General features: G+C 33.5%; 2 protein-coding genes across 18 annotated transcripts in view; both read right to left on the reverse strand.

Moving 5' to 3' along the window:
* LOC106665659 (venom dipeptidyl peptidase 4) overlaps window positions 1-12752 on the reverse strand; it is a 201546-nt gene extending 188794 nt beyond the window's left edge. The window contains exon 1 of the mRNA XM_014392247.2: window positions 12665-12752. Within this exon, the coding sequence (XP_014247733.1) occupies window positions 12665-12706 (42 nt within the window). The 5' untranslated portion in view covers window positions 12707-12752. The remainder of the gene's footprint in view (window positions 1-12664) is intronic.
* A 4808-nt stretch (window positions 12753-17560) lies between these two features.
* Window positions 17561-22959, reverse strand: part of LOC106665630 (piezo-type mechanosensitive ion channel component) — an 83732-nt gene continuing 78333 nt past the window's right edge. For 15 of the 17 annotated variants that reach the window (XM_024227199.1, XM_014392179.2, XM_014392182.2 and 12 more), the window contains 13 exons: window positions 22764-22927; window positions 22505-22705; window positions 22346-22432; window positions 22114-22270; window positions 21726-21940; window positions 21514-21672; window positions 21319-21445; window positions 21013-21260; window positions 20762-20943; window positions 20437-20685; window positions 20148-20370; window positions 19778-19898; window positions 18847-19700 (listed from right to left, as the gene is read on the reverse strand). In XM_024227199.1, coding sequence (XP_024082967.1) covers window positions 19524-19700; window positions 19778-19898; window positions 20148-20370; window positions 20437-20685; window positions 20762-20943; window positions 21013-21260; window positions 21319-21445; window positions 21514-21672; window positions 21726-21940; window positions 22114-22270; window positions 22346-22432; window positions 22505-22705; window positions 22764-22927 — 2310 coding nt within the window. In that variant the 3' untranslated portion in view covers window positions 18847-19523. Of the gene's footprint in view, window positions 17654-17892; window positions 18058-18126; window positions 18248-18846; window positions 19701-19777; window positions 19899-20147; window positions 20371-20436; window positions 20686-20761; window positions 20944-21012; window positions 21261-21318; window positions 21446-21513; window positions 21673-21725; window positions 21941-22113; window positions 22271-22345; window positions 22433-22504; window positions 22706-22763; window positions 22928-22959 lie in introns of those variants that run through there. The other 2 variants (XM_024227190.1, XM_024227189.1) reach the window with 2 other exon arrangements.

Here is a 22959-nt window from a genome sequence, read left to right on the forward strand (position 1 = left end):
AACCGAAACATTCCTACGGAACCATTTCCAATTTCTACCGCGCGCGCAACTTCCATCGAAAATTACAGTACATTGAAATAAAATAGAGAAGATATGTATCCAGATGAGGTCAAAAGAGAAGAACGAAAGAATTCTTCTGGATTGAAGATTAATTGCGCTTTAAATTTGATTACAAGAGTTTTAATAGTCAGACTCACATTCACAAAATGATAAGAAGATAATATACTTTGACAAAATCGCTACCTGTCAACCCTCATAACGAAATTGATCAATCAATTCAAATTTGGAAATTATAATAATAACTATTTAGATTAGGTTAGATTTGATTAAATAGGAACCGGCCTCTTTACGACCTGCGCACCTCGACCGGTATTGGTCTATTGTGCATCTCCATTTTTTTAAACTTAGAACTCCTCGATAAGCTTAAGGCTTTTTACCAGACTCCAAAGCTTTTTCAATGGCTCCCATGTGTATCTTTCAGGCCCTGACTTTTCTCCTCTCAGGATTAAGAATCTCAGCCTACATAGGCCTTCGTACCAACAGAGGACATGTTCCGCTGTTTCTTCTTCTTGGCGTTATCTGCACAGGCTTGTTTCTGTCACTCCGAGTCTATAGATAATATGAGTCTATCGATAAGATATGCCTCCGGAGTCTGCAGTGTCTAGTCAACAGTCCAACTATTATTCTAGTCCGAGCACGTCCTAGATTTAGAGGTTATGTCGTTAGTTTCTGTGTTGGTCCTTTGATGAACTTTTTTGCATGCGTCTGTCTCGGGCTACATTCCCATTAAACGGAGGACTTACTGTTAATCCTTTGTCTAATGGATCCGCATTTTTGGCAGATTGGAAGCCACACAATGGTTCAGGGGCCAATATGTGTCCTCATCGAACTTTCCTTGGCCTATTTGTCGGCCTGTTCGTTGCTCCTCTGCCCTGGTACCCTGGTAAGCGTTAATAGAACAACTAATACCTCTCAAGATGGATTTTCTTCCAACAAAGTTTTTACCACACTATACCATTACATATAATTCAAACATTTCTCAAAAACTGAAAGTACAGTTTAAATCGTATGATCCTTCTAGGAAATTTACTTCCGTTTAAGCAAATGCAATAAGGGATATACATTCAAGGCAAAAGATCTTCCTTCGTCCAGTTCGAATATTGTTAATTCAGTATCCTTTGCGAATTGTGACCCACATTAAGTGATCCAAACAGGGCAAAATTTGTCAAAAAGGATTGAACAGCATAGACTGCACGAAACCTAATCGTATCTGCACGGGTTTGTCAAACCGTCCAAAAGTAGAGGGTCATTGGTTTAAGTTTGACAGTCCACGGATTTTGGACATGGAGCGTAACATAAAGAAACGACTTATAAAAGAGAAACTCCATATTCATCTAATGCCTCGGACATGCAATGTGCAGATGGACAAGCTTGAATCCACTTCTGTTTACTTGGGGTTTTGGATAATATTAAAAATTTTCAAAATTGTAGAATGTAGTGACAATAATTACAGAGCGCCCATTTGTATCATTTTTATTGCAATTCTGTATATTACTTTTGTATTGTTTATTTGTAATCGTAAAAATATTTATTGCATTTCTTTAAAGGTTTTTTAATTTAAAAAAGAGATTATTGATGTAGTTTTTTTAAATTGTTTTTCTCTATTAATATTCACCAATTATTTCATATGTACTACTAATTGTTACTTTTTAATATTTAATATTTGTTAATAAATAAGGCCCTGATGATGATGAAAGAATATCTTTTGAAAGCTTGGCAAGAAAGAAAAAACTAAAACGTTGTTCTTCTCTTTTGACCTCATCTAGATCCATTTTTTTCTTGATTTAAATTGTAGTGGGTTTATATTATTATTTAATATTATTACAGTACATTGGTACCTTGTGCAGAACTTTTATAATTACAAATTTGAATTTAAAATTTAGAATATTCAAATTTCATGAAAAATTCGACATGTTACTAGGACTCGACGCCGAGAAATCGACCCAAGTCGATCATGGAAATTATTATTTAATTTTGACCCATGCTAGAAAAAATATAATGTACCGAGACACCCCCTAATGTAAATCTCGAAACTATTGCACAAACGGAAACTCTGAACCAGTCGTTTGAGTTTGAGTTTATTTATTAGATACTTTTACTTTTACATACATTTTGTACAAAGTGACTACAAGGGGAAATGTCTAAGACATTATACATCCTTGTGGCTGAGGGCTTAAGTATATTTACAATATTTGTTGATTTGGCCTAGAGAAATAAGAACAGTGGTGAAAATTATACTAAAAACCACTTGCAGAAAGAATACATTAATAAATAGGGAAGTTACAAATAATTACATATATTATAAATTATAAATCATTGACTACATATGTACAATAGATAAGTTTGATAAACAACACATTTCTTTAATATTAGCTAATTTCATAAATAAGTTAATAAATAAACAAGTTAATAAATAATTACTAATTATTATGAGTTAAAATCATTGAAGATTTATAAAATACGTAGTCTGACATTTACTAATTTGGTAAATAAATAAATACATATATAAACAGTAAAATTAACAATTTAATGTCATATTTGTACTCTCAGCGCTACGTTCATAAAACGAACTAGTTATCCTTTTGATATCATCCTTAATGTATGGGATGTTTAAAATTTCGTGCATATAATTTATACGAACATCTTTTTCTTTTTCTTTTAGAGGATGTAATTAACCTTAAAAATTTATTTTGAATTGTTTGTAGGCACTTTATATTGGTGTTACTTGTGTAGCTCCATACCTGACAGGCGTATAACAGCATTGGTCTGACTATGGTTTTATATATAATGAGTTTATTTTGGGGGCTCATCCCAGATTCTGTACACATTAAAGGGAACAGAGTCTTGATAGCACACTTCCCTTTTTCAACCTTTTTACAAGTGTTGGTACCAAAGTTAAGCTTGCTATCGAGGTGTAAACCAAGGTATTGGACACTATTGCGCCAAAGAACATTTGAGTCACCGATTCTTATAAATTCCCTATGTATAGGATGACGTTTTGTGAATAGAATTGCCTCAGTTTTTGTTGTGTTTAACCTGAGTTTCCATCTGTGGCAAAACCTAACGATCCTATGGAGGTTTCAGTTCAATTTGTTAGTAATAGCACTTATCCTCCACGATGAACAGTATATTGATATGTCATCAGCATACATAGCTATATCACAGTCTAGCCTAGGGAGTGCATTCATATTATATTGAATAAGGTTAGCCCTAGAACCGAACCTTGTGGGACTCCAGCGGGAATTTTACATGGTGGCGAGACAATTTCATTGGAGGTTACCCTGAATGTCCTTTTTTGTAGGTAGCTATACTTGAACCAGTCGTAAAAATACTGGTGAAGAACATTAAGTCTAGTGAAGCAATTATGCGCTATATTCTAACAAAAAATTGATAAAAAGAATGTATTGTATGTGTAAGTAATCGTTAAGCCTTCTGTATTGTTAAAAATTGTAACGAAAACAAATCAAAATTTTCTGTAAACCACAATAATTCAATTAAGATTAAGTCGAATAAAAATACAAATTTAACGAAGCTACCCAAGATTTGGACCGACCATATGAATGCCGATGAAAAGTCAACTGTATAAAATTTTGTCAGAGAATTTGCCCATATTTTCCGATGGTAACCAACTAACCAAGTCAGATCCACCATACGAACTAAAGACGAAATCCCCATTTACACAAAATCTTATAAATTTCCCCATGTATATAAAGAGGAAGTAAACAGATAAACAGCATTTCAGAACAAAAATTAATTCAACCTTGAAATTCACCATGTAACTGTCCAATCTGGATTGTTCCCATGGAAAAAGACGCTTCCGGATTGCATCAGACTAGTAGTTGACTTCAGAAAATTAAATGACAAAATAATAGATGACACCCTTTACCAAACATTTCTTGTTACACCGAAAACCTCAAAAGGCCTCTTTGTGAACTAAAAAATGGCAAAAAGGAGGGAAAACTCATAAGGTGGGGTTGAGATAGGAAGTTGATGTCCGAGTGGATCGAGGTCACGATAGCTCAAGTGGTAGAGTAGCGGCGTATCTAGCCGAAGATCGTGGGTTCGAATCCCGCTCGTGGCGTTAACTTTTTTTCATCTCAACTAAAAACCTTAATTAATTGTAATGTATTAATCGGTCAACGGACCACGAAATTAGTGAATTTTGTGAACTAAGTTCGTCGGCTTGGCTAGTGGAGATGTGGTGGGTTTTCGTGAGGCTCGGGGGTGGCAAGGGAGATTTGACTAAACATCATACAAATCTGATATGACTAAAATAATTGGGCGCCATGTTGTTAATACGGTAATAGCGAACCGTAGAAGTTAAACTAAACTGCACACCAAAAAAACCGACCACCTGGATTTTGCACAAAAAAATGGCCTACTTTGGAAATGCATACTTTCTCAGCCTTTTAAGTCACAGACCTGCACTAGGTCTCATTTTTTAGAAAATTTTACGCTGAACAATTTTTTAAGCATTTTCCTAGCTTCAATCATGCATCGGTATATTCAAACATTCTGGAACGCGTCAATTTTTCCACTTTTTACAAAAACTTCAAATTTTGCTGTGGAGCCAGGAAGTCGTCCTGGAACGACGCCCTTTAGCATCCGATAGGAAATTTTAATAAGCTTTCAATTGATCACCTTCCATTCTTCCCGATTTCTAGACCGTTGTCGAGTTATTTGCGATTTTTGGACAAAAACGTTTTTTTTTACGTGCTTGTGGAAAAACCGATCGCTCCCTCTCCCGATGTTACCATACATAAACCTATTGTTTTCGAAACCACCAAGAATGAGGGTGGTAGTAGGCTGCATACCAGATTTGGGAACCATATCATTCATCGTTGTCTGAAATCCCTTACTCTTCAACTGGGTCCCAGTTGGGGGGACAACAAACCGGGGGGGGGGGTTTAGCAGTCTATTACTTGAGGTCCTCCGAACTTCAGTAAAACATTTTCTTCCACCAGCTTGGCGTCACCCTTTGCAATAGCCTGACGCATTGGCAAAAGAACACTGTATTTACTGAAATAATCTACTACCAGTAATTAACGGGCCATCAAATCCACAGAAATTAATTGCCAAGGCTGAGTGACCACCTTTTGCTTACCCATCATTCCTTCCAGCAGCAGATTTCTGGAGTGGCTTAATTTCTAGGAAGATTGTAAGCAAACACATATTTCACTACGTCCGCAGCCATGGTCAGTTCAAGTACATTTCCTTAATGCGCTTTAAGGTTTTATAACCTAAATGACCTGACATTGGATTATCATGAAATTCAGTGAGTAGATCAACCCTTTGTTTCTGTGGGACAAACCCTCCCCAAGCTTGTTGGTTGAAGTCTATTAAGCGCTTGTACAATTTGTTGCCATTTTCAACCATCCAATTGGGGGTCTTTTGCCGCTTCTTCTTGTATCTAACTAATCATCCGTGATACCAATTATCCATCTCCTCAAACGAAATATTGACTGCGGTGACAGTATTTTCATGTGCTCTGGAAAGGACGTCCAGAGCAGCATGGTTAATGTGAAAGGTGCATTGCTGCATATTCAGCGCCCAACGCACAGGATTTCCTTGAGGATACTTTAAATTTCTCAACCATATTAACGAATGATGATCCGTGGGAACTGTAAATCCAGTGCTCTCTAGGTAAGGCCTAAATTTATCTATCGCCCAGGGGACAGCTAAGCACTTTTGCTCTCTCATTGAAAAATTCTTTTAATTCCGCGTTAAGCTTCTGCTGGCATATGCTACAGGCTTCTCGCTATCATTGAAAACATGGCATAATATTGCACCTAGACCAGTGGAAAACGCGTCCGTTTGGAGTATAAAAGGAAGAGGGAAAGTCAGAGTCAAAAAAACTAATGGCGCCGATCTTCCGGTAGCTTATGCTAGTCCTGAACGACATCGAGACAAACTTATTTGTAATTGAAAAGCAACTTCTAGCCTAGTATTTTAGAACCTATCTATTGGGAGAAAAAAAAGTTTAATAAGTATTGTGATCATAAACCCCTGGAATAGTTGATGCCCTTAAACGAACCAAATCCAAAATTATTACCTTGGCGGCTGAAACTCGGAGAGTACGATTTCCAATTAATTTGTAAGAAAGGTTCAGAGAATGCTGTTGCCGACGGATTATCGCGTGTGAGACGAAACACTGGACGAAAAGAATTGCAGCGATAAAGATCTCCAGGAAATCCTACAGCAATTTAATTCGCTATATCCTGACTTCGCGAATGACAATCTGCAGGAACTCGGAAGCGACCTACCCGGCCGCAAAAGTGATCAGGATAATGTAAATAACATTGATAACGAATCGTTAATAGCGAACTTCGACAGAAATGACGGCAATTCGAAACATTGGAATTTTGATAGCTATGAATGACAATCACTGCACCGCGTAGTAGACAACCCAGTGAATTATAATATCCCAAGTACAACCATAAAACCAATTATATTAAAATTATTTCAAAATAGCAAGCAGCAAATTCTAAGCAAAGCTAAAATTTCAAAGCAAATCTTCTAAAAAGATGTAATTAATTTAATAAAGTCATACGTCATTCCTAAAATCTACTACTTACCATCTATTACTTATATATCGAAGATTATGTGTACGAACACTTTTGCCGTGTCCTTTATTAATTCTGCAAACATTCAGAATTGGGCTTAACAAAATGTACGAAAAACTAACCAAGACGAAGTTATTGAAAGTAATCTCGCAAGCCAAAGAATTCATAGAGGCCTCGATGAAACTTTTAGTCGGATAAAAGAACTATACTATTGGTCATATTTAAAAAATTCAAAACAAACTTTCATTAACACTTGCGAAATTTGCCTGCTAGCTTCGATAAAACTCCATTAAAAATAGCCTTCAATAAAACCCCTACGCCTAGCAAACCGCTTGAAATCGTACACATGGATAGTCACACTAGATTATGTAACATTTTTAACCATAATTGATTCGTTTTCAAAATATGCCCAAGCATATACTCTAAAGTCGAGACAAGGAATAGAAATAGTTGACAAAATAGTAGATTTTATATCACATCACCAATTTCTACTCGAATTATAGTAGACAATGTACTTCAACAATGTCTTATTTACAAAAAAAAATTAGAATTACATAATATACACCTACATTTCATTTCAACACAGCATACAGAATTAAATGGAATGTTAGAAAGATTCCACAGTACATTTTTAGTATACGTTTTTTCAATAGTCAAGATAAATTTAAAACAGACCCTATAAACACAAAAGTAAAATAAACCATTTTAACATACGACACGAGACATTCGGTGCAATATGCACCCCATTCAAGATTATTTTTATGGACACCTTGAAACAGAGCACACGCATTTTAATGAATTAATAACTACGTTGAAAACCATAAAGAATGAATCAAACTACTCTACAATAAAATTAATCTTTTGGTCCAAAGCCCGCGCAGGTGCCCCTTATGCAGAGAAAGGTTACTCGATGTGTCCCACATAATAGAGGCGTGTCATGCCTTGGCTCCAAACAGAGAGCGTGTAGGTATGCCGCCGGAAGAATGGTTCTCGGACAGAGTAGTGAGTTTCAGGGGCACCTGTTTTTAGGGTTCCTGGGAATTTATTTTTATTGTATATAGCCGTCAGAATATGTGTTCTGTGGTTCGGTGTTTTGTATAAGTGAGTCTATTTATTAGAGTGAATGGGGAAGGGCTGATGGTGAAATAGCACCTCCATCGCCTTTCGAGCAGTGTACGGGGCTTGGGTCGAAGCCAGAAGAATATTTATAAAAGTTCCCCATTGATCCCAATTAGATTAGTTTCTTATATTGTGCAGGTCGATGGAGGAATATTGAGTACTCCATCTCCTAATAGAATGAATGCAATGTACATGGATGTGAATGTATTTATTTTTGTGAATGCGTACTGAATGTGTGTTGTATTTCGCATGCGCTCGGGGCTGAAATGGCCAAGCTGTCGGATGCCCCTTAACAAATAAAAATCCATAAATATAAAAAAAAGTGCTATCACGAATTCATTCGAACAAAGAGAAATTACCTGACATACCGAAAAAGGTCTATGTGCAAACCAAAGAAGAAACAAACAAAATACAAACCCGAAAAAAATGACAAAATAAACAAATCATTAAAAACGGCTAAAATAATACCTATACATAGTTATTCAGATATCGTGAGATGCGGTCGGGTGTGATGTACGTTTCAGAAAAACATTTTCTTTATCGTACCAACGTTTCGATCTTTTATTGAGATCATCTTCAGGGCTCAAAGTGTTTGTCTTCTGTGTAATTGTGCCATCCTTGCGTGTCGTCGTGGCACTCTCAACACTTTGAGCTCTGAAGATGATCTCAATAAAAGATCGAAACGTTGACACGATAAAGAAAATGTTTTTCTGAAACCTACATCACACCCGACCGCATCTCAAGATATCTGAATAACTATCAATTAACGGTCATTAATCTCTACACAAAATACCTATACATTTCAAACATCGGACGCCCGCGAAAAAGTAATTATAACTTGGACACAAATGTTCCAGGACGGTCGCGATCTCCAACAGGGTTGTCGCATCCTTCGACACAAACACCAAAAAGGACATAACCCCAACAATCCAGGAATATTACCAATTAACTTAGGGATAGCAAAAGGTTTTGTTATTGGATATGTTACAGCTTGTAAAACAGACGCTATTGACTAAAAATCACACAGGCCAACCATTGGACATACCCCACCAATTTTGATGGGTGGATAAAAACAATGATAAATAAATAAATCTATTCATCCTAATAGAACTGAGTAAACGGACATCTGAGGAAGATTGGTATAACCCAAAAGGAAATGCGCAGATTATGCAAAGAAGCAGAGGAGACACCTACTGACAAACTGTGGTGCTCCATTGCCCGGTGGAGGAAGTGTTTTGGGACGTACAACGTAACCGTAGAAGAGATCCAACCACTGAAACCGGGCCCACTATCAAGTTCCTTGATTAACTAAAACTTACCGGTGTGCTTTAAGCACAGAACGGGGGATACAATAGCTCTTAAAGGGCGCAGTACAATATGCACCAGGACTAATACATTTATCTATCTGCCAAAAGCCTTCAGGAGAAACAAAGGAACCAGTATAAAAGTTATCATTTGCTTGTTAAAATTTAACCAAACGTAGAGTATAAGCTGATCAGATGATTCGAATCATATTTTTAAGTGTGGTGTAAGAACTACATATATTAAAAGCCTTTAAGAGAACCAAAGGTACCTGAATAAAACGTTCAGTACGACACTTGTTGAAATTTAATTAAAAATTTATCATTTGATCATCTTCGATATTGTTGATAATTGTATGCACACTGTTACAACCGAGAAAGAAAAAAACTAGCGCGGGTAGGCGGATCAGTATGATTGTGCCCATATTTTGAAGGGTGGTGTAGAAACTGTACTAAAAGTCTTTAAAAGAAGCAAAGGGATCCGGATAAAAATTCAGCAATATGCTTGTTAAAATTAATTTACAATTAGTTAAAGCAAATTTACTGTTTGTCTTCGATAATGTCGGTTATTGCATTCACATTTAGAAATATCAAAAGGATAGGAAGGTGCAACAGGTCATTAAAGATGCCGAAACGCGTTTGACAGATTTAAAAGCCTAAGAGAAACAAAGGAAATTTACTGTTTGATCGTCTTTGATATGTTTGATTATTATACACGGTTGAGAGAAAACGCACGGGACAACCAATGGAAGTAACGTAACGCTGACAAAACAAGCGAGTATAAGCGGACCAGGATGATTGATGGCGACCCAGTAGGTTCATCCTTTCTCATAACTATGCACAATATATTTTCTTTCATTTCATTTAGTAATTTAATAAATCACTATTTTTATAACATCAACGACGAAACTAGAGCTGATCAAACTGAAGGTCCATTACCATGCACATCGGGACTCAATGTCTCTCAAATATTGGTGAACAAAGTATTACGTTTTGAATCAATACTTGTTATACAAGAATGGCACAATTACACAGAACACTTTGAGTGCGTAGAAATACTTTGATTGAATATATAAAAAAATATATTTTGCATTGTATAAATTCACTTTTCCACATCCAAAATGTAATTGTAATATATAAACAATGTTTGTAAATCCTAGGCCCTGAAGATGATCTCAATAAAGATCGAAACGTTTGCACGATAAAGAAAATGTTTTTCTGAAACCTACATCACGATTTCTAAATATAAAAAAAAAACTTGTTATACAGGTGTGTTCGGCTACTCGTGTTACAAACTTTGCCAGTAAATTCTACATTCGAAATGGAACCAAAAGGTCCTTATTAACTATGGTCCTAATCTCAGCAGTTTCGGAGTTATTTCACTTTTTCTGATTTTTTAAGATTTCTAGACCTTGCTTCAAATAAACAATGATAACTCCAAAACTAAAAGGTTTTGGCAAATCCGTTGATACCATTGAAAACTACTTTAAATTTCCAATAAGATGTGATCAATACCAGACTTGTAAACGTTAGTGAACACTTTTTTTTTTAATTGAAAAACTATGGTGATTCTAAACTACTATTTCCAAACCTAGAAACCAGCAAATTTCAGAAAACGTACTCCATTTAATATTCTTTTTAGTGGTCCAATTGCTTTTTCAATTACTTTTTTCAAAGATGAGGAAATTGATGAAGGAAAAGAAAAAACCGTGGTTGAAGGATTGCTAAGGTGAAAAGATGAATAATAATAATAAAAAATTTAAGGAAATTTTGAATGAATTTATTAGACTTTTTTTAAATTTTGATTCGAAATGCTCTCCACCCCACGCAATGTATTTTCGACGCGCTGCCGTCGCATTAAACCCGCAAAACCTGTACATAAGATGTAAGTATATCAGCGTATTCTTCATCAGAAAAAGTAGCCATAGTGTTAAGAAGATATCACATAGATACCTAAAAACGTTTTGAATCATAAAACCGTTTTATTCCCGAGAATAATAATAATACAATAATACTCTAATCAAAGTTGCAGTTGTGATGGTAAATAAGTAAACACTTGCACTATTTCGGTTTCGAACCCAAATAACGTTAAAAAAAAGTTTTTTTTATAATTTCCCACCTTATCAATCCGTCAGCCACGATTTTTTCCTTTCCTCCATCAATTTCATCATCTTTGAAAAAAGTAATTTAAAAATAAATTACACCACTAAAAAGGATATTAAATGGATTACGTTTTCTGAAATTTGCTGGTCTCTAGGTTTGGAAATAGTAGTTTAGAATTACTATAGTAACTTTTTCAACTTGAAAAAAAAAATTATTTTTCAATGTTCTCACTGCTAAAAGACGAAGATGCCAAGTCTAGTATTGATCACATCTCATTGGAAATTTAACGTAGTTTTCAATGGTATCAACGGATTTGCCCAAAACCTTTTAGTTTTGGAGTTATCATTGTTTATTTGAAGCAATGTCTTGAAATCTTAAAAAATCAGAAAAAGTGAAATAACTCCGAAACTGCTGAGATTTGGTTCCATTTTGAATGTGGAATCTACGAGCAAAGTTTGTCATAATTATCGAATACAAAAGAAATTAAGTTAGTTTTTAAAAATAGTGATCGTTTATGGCTCATTGTTTTGTAATTTGGTCGTTTCCGATCATTTCGGTCTGCCTACCCTCGCCGTTTTCGTCTGTACTAGTGTTGTCAATATTGTCACAGGTATTGCAGTGTTTATATTTCAAAAGTGCTTCAATTGTTGTTTAATAACAAGCGTAATCGCTTATGTCATGAAAAATTATCAAATGTAAAAATATATTATCATAGCGCTTATTTAAAAAAAAAAATCCGGGCATAAAACGTCACATTATTTATGATCGAATGGTCCAATTTCTTCTTTGGTCAAGAACACTTATGCAACAAGGATGTCCCGGTCACAAATTTAAAAAAAATTCTCCATGAGACAAATCAGGTCAAATGATTTATGTTCAATAATCTGAACTAATCTTCTTAAACTGTCTGAAGATTATATTACGATCCTCCATTTAAAAAAATGTAAAACAAGTTGTTTTAATTTTTTTACACACGTAGGATTAGATATGCTAGTTTGAACTTTTGAAGTAATCCGAAAAAAAACTTTATTGGGATTTGCAAGCAAGGACGACTTTTAAACCTGGAAATGGAATTGCTTGGTTTTAATTTATGTCCAATTTACTTAATAAACTGTTAAATTTAATTATTTTGACGAATCTACACTAAAATGCAGTTTCTATTGTCCTTTGACGTCTAGATGTTAACCGTGATGTAGCGAAACGTATGTCATTGATGATGTGCCAATTATTAGCATACAACCTTCATAATTGAATGAGAATTTTCTTTTCCGCAAAATCTTCTACGAATAAATGTTTATCCCTTTGAGATAAATCAATTTAAATCAATAAACAGAAAAGTATTTTGAAAACCAGATTGAGGAAGTAATCTCAGGAAGCTTGCTTTCTAGAAAGACTTTCACTTTCAAGCATTATTTTGCATTTTGCACCGATTATTTTTTACTTTGCTTTTATTTTTGTAAGTAACTGAAGGAAAAATGTAAAATATTCAACGACAAAAAGTAATTCAGATGTACAAACCAGCGTTTCCATTCGTTCGAAATTGACTCTGGTGTCTCCCATCTCGGTTGCCCCCTGGGATCCAGCTTCGGTAAACACTTTCACTCGACTGGAAGATCCAAGCCTTTTACGATTCGCCAACGTTTTGCAACTTTAGTCCCACTTTTCTTGGCTATTTGTTTTTGCCACCTCGGCGATAAAATTCCCCTTTTCGTCAACTGTCAATAAAAGACCGCGTGGAACGGTTTAAGGCAGTGATGATGATACTTTTGTTGATTGTTTCACGGCAAACGGAGTAGTTCGGCGGTCCTCAACTAATCATACTTAACAGTTTAACAGTTTTGTCATTGTCGTATTAATTATTAACGTTTATTACGTTGATGTTTTTTACAACCTTTAACGCTATTCGTACTTAAACTGAAGATAAACGCATTCATGAGGAAATGAATTTTTAAAAAAAATTTTTTCTTTACCCTTGTCACAATACAAGCAATAAATAAATCACTTAAATATTAAATTATGCATACATCGCAGTAATAGGAAAAATTAATTTTGTGAAATCAGAGCTATTAATAATTAACGAGAGACGTTTCAGTGCCAGAGAGAAAAAAAAAATATAGAAGTTTTAGTAAATTGAAGTGCATATAGTACGACAAAGTGAGAGAAATGTGGTGTGCAATACATTATTATCATAAGAGGATCAAGGAAGATATTTAACAGATTGCAGATCAGGGAATTTTAACAGATCAAAGTCCTTATAATCACCAAAAAGTTGACAATTTTATATTAGTAGTAATCACAGAAAATATGGACATTATTACTAAACAATAAGCATCTGCAAGATCAAATTTTTTTATTGAAGTTAACTTTGAAAATTAATTTTGTGAAATCTGAGTTATTAATAATTAACGAGAGCCGTTTCAATGCCAGAGAGAAAAAAGAAATATTAGTTTTACTAAATTGAAGTGCATATAGTAACGTAGTAAGTAGTAGAAGTGCACAAAGTGAGAGAAATGTGGTTTGCAAAACATTATTATCATAAGAGAATCAAAGATGACATCTACAGATTGCAGATCAGGGAATTTTAACAGGTCAAAGTCCTTATAATCACCAAAAAGTTGACAATTTTATATTAGTAGTAATCACAGAAAATATGGACATTATTGCTAAACAATAAGCATCTGCAAAATCAATTCTTTTTATTGAAGTTAACTTTGAAAATTAATTTTGTGAAATCTGAGTTATTAATTAATCAACAAGAGGCGTTTCAGAGTGTGCCTGAGATAAAAAAGAAATAGGAGTAATAAACAATAAAAAGTGTGTATAGTAAGATAAAGTAAGAGAAATATGGTGTGCAATACTTGATTATCATAAGAGGATCAAGGAAGATATTTAACAGATCGCAGATCAGGTAATTTTAACAGTTCAAAGTACTTAAAATATGGACAAACTTATATTATATATATTATATTTTTTTAATGAGGTAAAAATTACAGTTTGGCAAATAATGAAAAATATATACGGTTGTGTTAACACTAATTGGCATGGAACATGAGCCGGTAGGTGATGGGTTCAGTCTCATGACACTTATTTTTCTTCTCAACCACACTACATAAAATGATAAAGGGCATCTTATTTGACAAACACCTAGTGTTTGAAAACTACATTTTCAGTTTAGCTGCTAAAACGCTAAAACTTCTAGGATTTATAATTTGTTTTTATAAAGATTTTCAGCATATTCACACAGTAAAATTGATATACATGTCATATACGTCTTTTACTTATTCAGAAATGTAACATAAAATATCTTCTGGAAAGTAATCACTTTCGAATTTAAAACCAAAAACTACTCAGGCCTGACGAAACACACACGATAAAAAACCTAATTAAAATTATGTTATAATTTTACTCATTATTAACAGTTTATTTTAGTTACATTAAATATTCTAGTAATTTCTACATTTTTAATTGCACCCCAGATGAAATTAAAAATCTAACATTTAAAATTAGAACAGTAAATACTAATGGATTTAAAGCCCGACTTTGAAATTTGGGTTGGTAGATTTTATGTCAGCATATCGACCGAGGTTGCTAGTCTCACTCACACTTCTTCGTTTTTATCTAGCCAAATTCTTATCGTTGCAGAGATGGCGAGATTAGGCGGACCCAAAAAAATGACCCATCCTTGAATTCTCTTCTATAGTTTGGACATTTTATGAATGTGTTCAGACTAGGTTTGTCAGGTAAGTACATTGGGTTTAATTCCTGAATTTTGCAGTAAATTATTGCAAAATTCTAATTATGTTAAATATAGATACTCGTACCAGGCATTAAAAAATGATATTACATTTCTCTATAAATCATAAATAATCAGATAAACTCCCTAGAACTCCTCCAATTAACTAACTTCAACATAACACCAGAAATCCTCAAACTTTCAGTGTTGCCTTTTGTAGGATCAGTACACTATATCTAATCAATAGAGTTCAAAGTCAAGCTAGTCTATAGAAATAGACTTTTTCAATGATAAAATTACAAAAAAAAAAAAATGTTCCACTTAGAATTTATACGCTGCTTCACAAAAAAGTGGTACACTTTTAAATTTTGATTTATTTTTTATTTGACAATGTTTTGGCCATATTTTTTTACTACTTTAAAAATGATTTAATGGTTAGAATGAGTGGAAAGTATTGTTTTTGTTGCTGATGTGAGCCAAAACCGTTTAATTTATAATTTGACTTAAAATTTCTATCAACAAGGGCATTTAATCCTTTAAAAATGCCTTTATTCACTATTGTGTTGGTGGCCCAGAACAAAACAATTTCAAAAACACTCAAATTCAGTGAGCGTTCAATGCGCTCGTTGAGGATGGAAGACATCAGCATCACACTCCAAGAATTTTAGATTTGCCTAAAACAAGGTTATTGGACATTCAGCAGTAACAGGAGATTGCAAGATGTACTCAGAGACCAAGATCGGGATGCCCAAAAGCCAGGGGATGAGCTGACGATCAATTTATCAGATTTCACACTGTTTCAGACATCGTTTTTCCACTGTTTCTGAAACATCTCAGATACTTTGAACTGTGCAGGATGTATCCATTAGCACTGAAACAGTAAGAAAGAGACTTGCAGAAGTGAGTCTACATCCCAGAAGGCATGGGTTCAGCACTAACCAGAGACCATCAACGGGCCCGCTAAGAGTTTGCAAGAGGCACTGACATTGGACAAATGCTGTAATGAAGGAATGTTATATTTTTACATGGTCCCAGATTTCTTTCCAATCACCAGATGGACATCTTGGGGTTTATCGACCAGCTGTAGGTCTATAGCTAATGCGACATTGCCGGAAGAGGAAGTTTCAGACTTCAGAAGTGGTTCAGTTATAGTGTGGAACTTTCGAGGCAAAAATGTTGTTATATATTTTTAATAGACCGTCACTTAATGCAGAAATCTACATGACAGAAATTCTTGAGGAATATATGCTGCCATTTGCTCCTTTTATTGGCAAGCAATTTTTGTTTATGCAAAATAATGCAAGACCAACTGTTGCCACCAGTGTTACGCAATTCCGTTGAGATGACAATATTTTCACTCTAAGAAGGCCAGCCCGTATCCCTCATTTGAACTATATTGAGTACTTTTGAGATGAGCTCGAACTTTAAAAAATAGCCCGCCTACAATCTGAACTACGCTGAAAGTTACATTAGTTACGATTTGGGATGAAATTTCTCGAGAAGTGGTTGACCCATTAATGCCCACAAGCAACTTTCATTGCTCTGGGTTGTGCATTTTTTCTCATTTATTATTAAAAAAAATTCTGAACACAAATTAACATGAATTTACATTATTTTGTAAGTGTAGATCAGTTTTTACCTGCCGGAGATAAGCTCTCAGCACTTCAACTTCAGAATTAATCCTCCTACAACCTTAACTGAGTTGAAAGTTACATTAGATGAGATTTGAGATGAAATTTTTCAACAAGTGGTTAAAGGCTTAATTACACGAGCTGAGATTTTTGAGGAATATGTTCTGCCCTAGAGGAGGTAATACATCCTACTAAATCTTTTTAAGTTGGTTTTATAATGTTTTATGTTCTTATACAAAAGTGATTTTTAATTTTTTAATTTTTAATTTGATTTTGAGAGATATTTTGATTTACACACTAACAAAATAAATACCTAAATTAAAAAATATTGGTGTTAATAGTTTTTTTTCTTTACCCTTTCCACCACCCCACCGTACCTGAGGAAGACCCCATACCGGCGGACAAACGCTTTAGCTTAATCGAAATTGTATATCTAAGGGATTTCAAATAAATGGGATAAAAATACCTCCCAACTATCTTCNTTCACTCGTTTTCCCTCTATCTGGATGTATGGGGGGGTACCCATTTTCCCTTTGAGCATTAGGGTTTAGCACTTTTCGAGGGCTACCTTTAGCTTCACAAGCTCACACCATTTGACAATTAACTCGACATCTGCCTGCGTCTTGTTGATTATTGCTTTTCTCGTTTGCCCTTCGATTACAACAACCAGGTCGTCTACAAAACCTATGAACTTGTTACCTCTTTCTGTTAATAGTTGTAGGAGGCTGTCGAAAAGGACATTGGTGTTAATACTATTGAAAAGGCAAGTACTTTTAAAAAAATGTCAAAATTTCAAAGTGCACCATTTTTTTTTATGGAGCAGTGTACATATTTAGCCATAACGTTTTCATACTTCACATATTCTATCTTTGGTCTTTATTTACCCTATTGTGATATAATTCTAAGTGTTTATACGTACCTTTTTGCTTTCTTTCTTTCTTTATTTTTTAATTAATTTATTATTTTTATTTAACAAATAGCAATGGAATGAAACAGGTATGAATATAAATAAAATATATTTTTATATTTTCTTATATATCATTAAAAGGATAATTATATTTAGTTTGTTTTAGAGGGTTTTGTAATTACTTGTTTTTTCTTGATAGTGGTTTAATTTCCAATCTTCAGTAGAGCAGCAATGTCCTATAATATTTTTTCAATTAATCGCTTTATGTTGTGTCTTTATTATTCATTTTAGAACAAATAATAATAATGCCTTTTATTTTTGTTCTAAACATAGCAATATTATATATTTATTTAAAACAGCTCAAATATTTTGGTATTATTTTAAATTTTTGATTTTTTTTCAAATCTTTGAAGGGTATAAAAAAATTTGATCGATAAATCAAAGTTTATAGTTGATAACAGGATTTTCACAATACCTAAAGTATAGTTCTTGTATGTGCCCTAGCAACAGCGTCAGGAAGAAATCTAGTGACTTTAACCATTGTCTCGGGAGATCTGTATAGAAATATTATCCTAGTAAATACGTCTTCTTCCGTCTCATAATCTTTGAAAGCTCTTGCAATATATACGAACTTCACTAACTACAACAATTTAAAATCGATAAATAAAAAGTATTGAAATGTATATCGGATATTTATTCTATAGCTTACCTTATCGACGTACCAGACCGTAGGCCAATCATTATAAATTATCCTTTGGGAATATTTTCCTGTTATTACTCTGAGTACTCGATGGATGGCGACTATCACGGCGAACAAAAGACCTAAAAGTCTGAAAATAAGGCATGGTTTGAATTTTTTCATCGGGCTATTTAATGTTCAACTAAATTTCAACATAAATAAATTTAAAATAAAATTAAAATGTTTAATTAGAGCTTGCAGTTGAACTGAGACCTGAGGGATCAAAATGATAAAAAGAGTCCACCCTTCGACATGCACTAAACATTATTACATGTAGAAAATTTATTCGAATAGAGAATTCATTATTCATTGGTTATGAAGGAACGTAAAAGAACATAATAGACAATAGTGATAAAACATTATTAATTTTTACTGAAAATAAAAATTGGATAGAATTAACCTTCTGAAAGTAGTGTAGTAAATTTTAATCCAAAATATAAACATCATTGATAAAATAAATCTTTTTATGTAAGGTTTTGGTTGAAATGAAAAAGTTAGTGTCTCGAGCGGGATTCGAATCCACGACCTTCGGCTTCATTCCAACCAATACATTACATAAAAAGATTGATTAATTGAAAGAAGTTATTTGGTCAATCGGACCACGAAATATAATGGATTTAATAAAATAAATTGTATAGGATATATATTCTATCAAAAAAAGTGAGGATTAACACTAAAAATAATAAACCGTTATTAAAACCAAACAACATATATTAATTATGAGGTACATTTTACCCTTTAGAGCATTTTTAGCTCACATTTATACAAAATAACAGAAAGTGATGTAAATAAGAAACAAGTAGCATACACAATTTGAATCGAACTGAATTTTAAAATTCTTAAATTTCAAATCATGTTTCAACAAGGAAAATATTACTTAATTTACGTTATATTAATAATATTATTATTTAAAAACTTTACAAGATTGATAATTGATACAAAAGTTTTTTTTATTTACATTGTTTATTTCTTAAGACATTGTGCAAAGTACAACCCAAAAAATGACCATCAGTTTTCTTAGTGACTATGTCGATAACATTTTAACTATTACATTTTTACAAATGTGGCTAAAATTACACTTGGCATGAATTTCTGTTTGCTTTTTTTTTTTTAGCCGAAATAATGAATAAAAATAATAAAAAGAAAATTTTCATAAAACATTTCACTTAATGTGTAATTTGATTATAAAAATCAATGCATATATATTTAATTTTTCATCGTTTCATCATGAAACATTAATAAATGATATGTTGATGAATTAAGAAAGAAGTATACATCATGGCTTCCAATAGAAAGACTTATTAGAGTAGTAATAGCAGATTTGGATTTTTATTTTTTCACAAAGCACTAAGAAAATATCAAATAGCTTATTCATTTAATTCAGCTGGCGGAATATCTCCGTCATCATCGCCAGCTTCTTCAATCGGCCTGGTCCACTTTATTAACGTTTCTGGTGATCGGTACAAAAATACAAGTTTGGCAAACAGGTCCTCCTCCAGGTCAAGCTCCCTGCTTTCACGGACCAAGTAGATGTCAAGGCATGTCTGTTTTTATAAATAATTGAACATCAATATCAAGGTAAAACATGCATAATTAATAATAAATAATATTAGGAAATAACCTGTAAAATGCGGTCTACATTAGGCATGTCATCGAACATAATCTTGAATGATATGCCAGTAAAGAAACCTCTTATGATGGAATGTACGACAATTACAAATGTTGTGTACAAACCAATAATGCTGAAACATTATCAACAAATAGCATGAACAATATTCATATTAAAATAATTTAAAAAAGCAAAAAGATGATAAAAAGAAAGGAATTGGTAATTACCTTGCAAAAATATAGGAATGGATGCGTCATGCAGATCAAAACTAAGGAATTCTAGGAAGGGTTCATGCAGGGAAGAAGTATTTTGTTAAAAATACTAAGCGAACTTGAATTTCAACCTTTTTAAAAACTAAAGCTTAAACTATTTTTTTACAAACCCTTTGCCAGAGACAATAGTTAATGTAGCGGGGAAAGCCTTATCGTTGAAAGTATAAAGAACCAATTTGTCCCTTTCAAAACGTGGCAGCTTCTTCAAAAATGGAGCGAGCGGATCTGTAAAATTCTCCTCGACTTCCCACCAAACTGAATTGTTCATGTCTTTCATCGTGACTTCTATCGTTCTAAAAGGGCTTGCATTATCAAACTTGGCCAACTCATCGTCTAAAACGTTTAAAAAATTTACAATAAAAATAAAATCGGTTTTGTTTCATCTGGCCACATACTCACCGAATCTTACTAGGGGTCTTACTGCATTTGTTAACCCCCTGTTTGTTACTTTTAAAAATTTTGGGAAAATATATGGCAATCCTGCAGCATCTGTGTTTTTTTCCCTTTTCAAAAATTTGGCTAGAGCTGATCTAGCAGGATCGTCTTTCACTAGTCCAGACTCTTTTGAACCGTGAAGAGTTCCAGGTTGATCCTGCTGGCTTATTGATCTAGTTATTGTCCAATCCAAACGAATGTTTATTGTTTTATCTATAAAAATTAGTGTTTTTATTACAATTACAGTGTATGTGACAAGTGTGTAAAATAATATAAATTTAGTATTTACTTGATTCCAAATCAGACAGCATAGTAGCATTATCGGGTGGTGATATTGACCACACAACAGTTGAGTGCGGACTAAATATCACCACCCCCACATCGTCGAAAATGTAATTAGACAAAAATGTCTCAGCAGATCTTGATTTCCAATAAATATTACTGAAGGAAGTCCACTGATCTTCAGTGAAACTATAAATAAAAGAGATTTTTTTTAAATATAAAATCACAGAAAAAGGTCAAATTTGACAAGTTATTTACGAAAATATAGAATCATTTCGAGCTGTGATTTGATATATGGGTGAGAATGCTCCAATTTTTATTGATATTGTAACTTCAGATGGTAAATTTGGCTTCCCGACAGTGTTTCCGAGAGCAAACAAAACTAGAGGAAACCAAATGACTGCAATTATAGCTACCAAGCATCCTCCTCCGATTAGGTATTTGGTCGAATTGATCTTTTTTTCTCCCCTTGGTTGTGGATAATCTGATTCAGCTCTCCTTTGGCACTGGAAATTAAAACGCAAAATTTATAGAACTTATTTAATGTAAGTTTAATTAACATACCTTAATCTGGAATACATGAGCAAATATATCTTCCATTTTCAACCAATCTGACAAAGTCATGGAAGTGTCTGTCCAAATCCAATCCATCAATGTTCTCAATTCAAACACGAAAGGAATTGTCATAAATCTTGAGGGAAAAAAGAAATCCGACATCAAGATAAAATTTCAACTTTCCTACGTTCTTCTACTACTTACATTTTAAATAAAATATAATTTATATAATTATACGATTTGCACAAAAAGTTTCCGAAAATTCTTGTTGGGTAACCGCAACGGATTTGATATGCTGACAGTAACAGGTAAAAACATTTACACATATACCACAACATCGGGGGAGTTGTTGAGTTGAACGGTCTACAAATATGTTTTCATTAAAGACAAGTTTCTCTTTATAATAATTGTCGTACCTTTGAGTGACGTAGGGCAAAATAGCAAACATCCAAACATGTATCCCAAATATAATAATGTATTGGTACACTATTTTACCAAGAATGTATTTTCTTAGATAAAGCGTTCGATCAATTATAATAAGACTGAACTGCAATATAAGCATTATAAGAAATGCTACTGGGACTTTGTTTTCAGCAAAGTATTGGGAGACACCACCATCTCCTTGACTAGACTGAAATTTAAAAGAAACAAAAAATCAATACAAACCAGAGTCAGACCAGTGTTTAGTCTGCCAGTTGTGTTATACACTTTTCATTTAGATAGAAATATATATATATATTTTTTTTTAAATTTTCAAATGAAAAATGCAACAGCAAATTCAAAAATAAAATGTTACATCAGTACTTGACTCACTCCGAATGAAGAAAAACCAAATATAACAATAAGAAAATTTATAAAATCAAAAAAGAACATATAGGCATAAACGTCTGTTGTGACTCGTCCTTTGCTGTCTAAAAGTTTCTTGAAGAATTCATAACAAGGTCCTTTCCTTGTACTTTTCCTAAATATAAAAAATATTTACATCAGTGATCTATTTTTTTTTTTTTTTTTTTTTAAATTTAATTGAATTACATACTTTTTATCATCCTCTTCACTCATGTGACTAACTGTGTCAAAATCAGTTTTCAATTTAACTGATTTCTTTTTCCTGAATCTAATAGGACTACAAAAATGAATTAGTTTATATTTCTTTGTCATGGTAGCATTAAGAATTAATGCATTTAAGAAAATTTACCTTCCACCACTTGATGAAGTTGATGTGGACGAAGATGAGGATGAAGACGATGGTTCTCTCTTTTTAATAATTTTTTCGATAGCCAACATATGTTTGTCATTCTCCTCTTTTTCCTCAATGTTCAATGTGGCAGAGACGTTCGGCTCAGACTTTCTTGTCGGATCCGTGAACCTCCAGAGACCAAGCTGTTTAAGCATTGTCCTACAAAATGTGCCGATTAAGTCGTCAATTCAAAACAAAAAGTTAAATTAATAGAGACCTGTGGAAGAATACGACAAGTAGGACCATCAGATCGAAATTGGCGTAAGTGCCAGGTTTTTTTTCGATTCCAATTATTTTTGAAACATCAAAAGCCGCATGGCTCGCCTTTTTGTTCCAATAAAGAAATTCAAATTGGAATATGCACTTTATCACAACAACCACCTAAATACATCGATTAAAAAATGCAAAAATAA

This window comes from Cimex lectularius, unplaced genomic scaffold, assembly GCF_000648675.2.
Source record: "Cimex lectularius strain Harlan isolate CLEC.00 unplaced genomic scaffold, Clec_2.1 scaffold83, whole genome shotgun sequence".
Lineage (NCBI taxonomy): Eukaryota > Metazoa > Arthropoda > Insecta > Hemiptera > Cimicidae > Cimex > Cimex lectularius.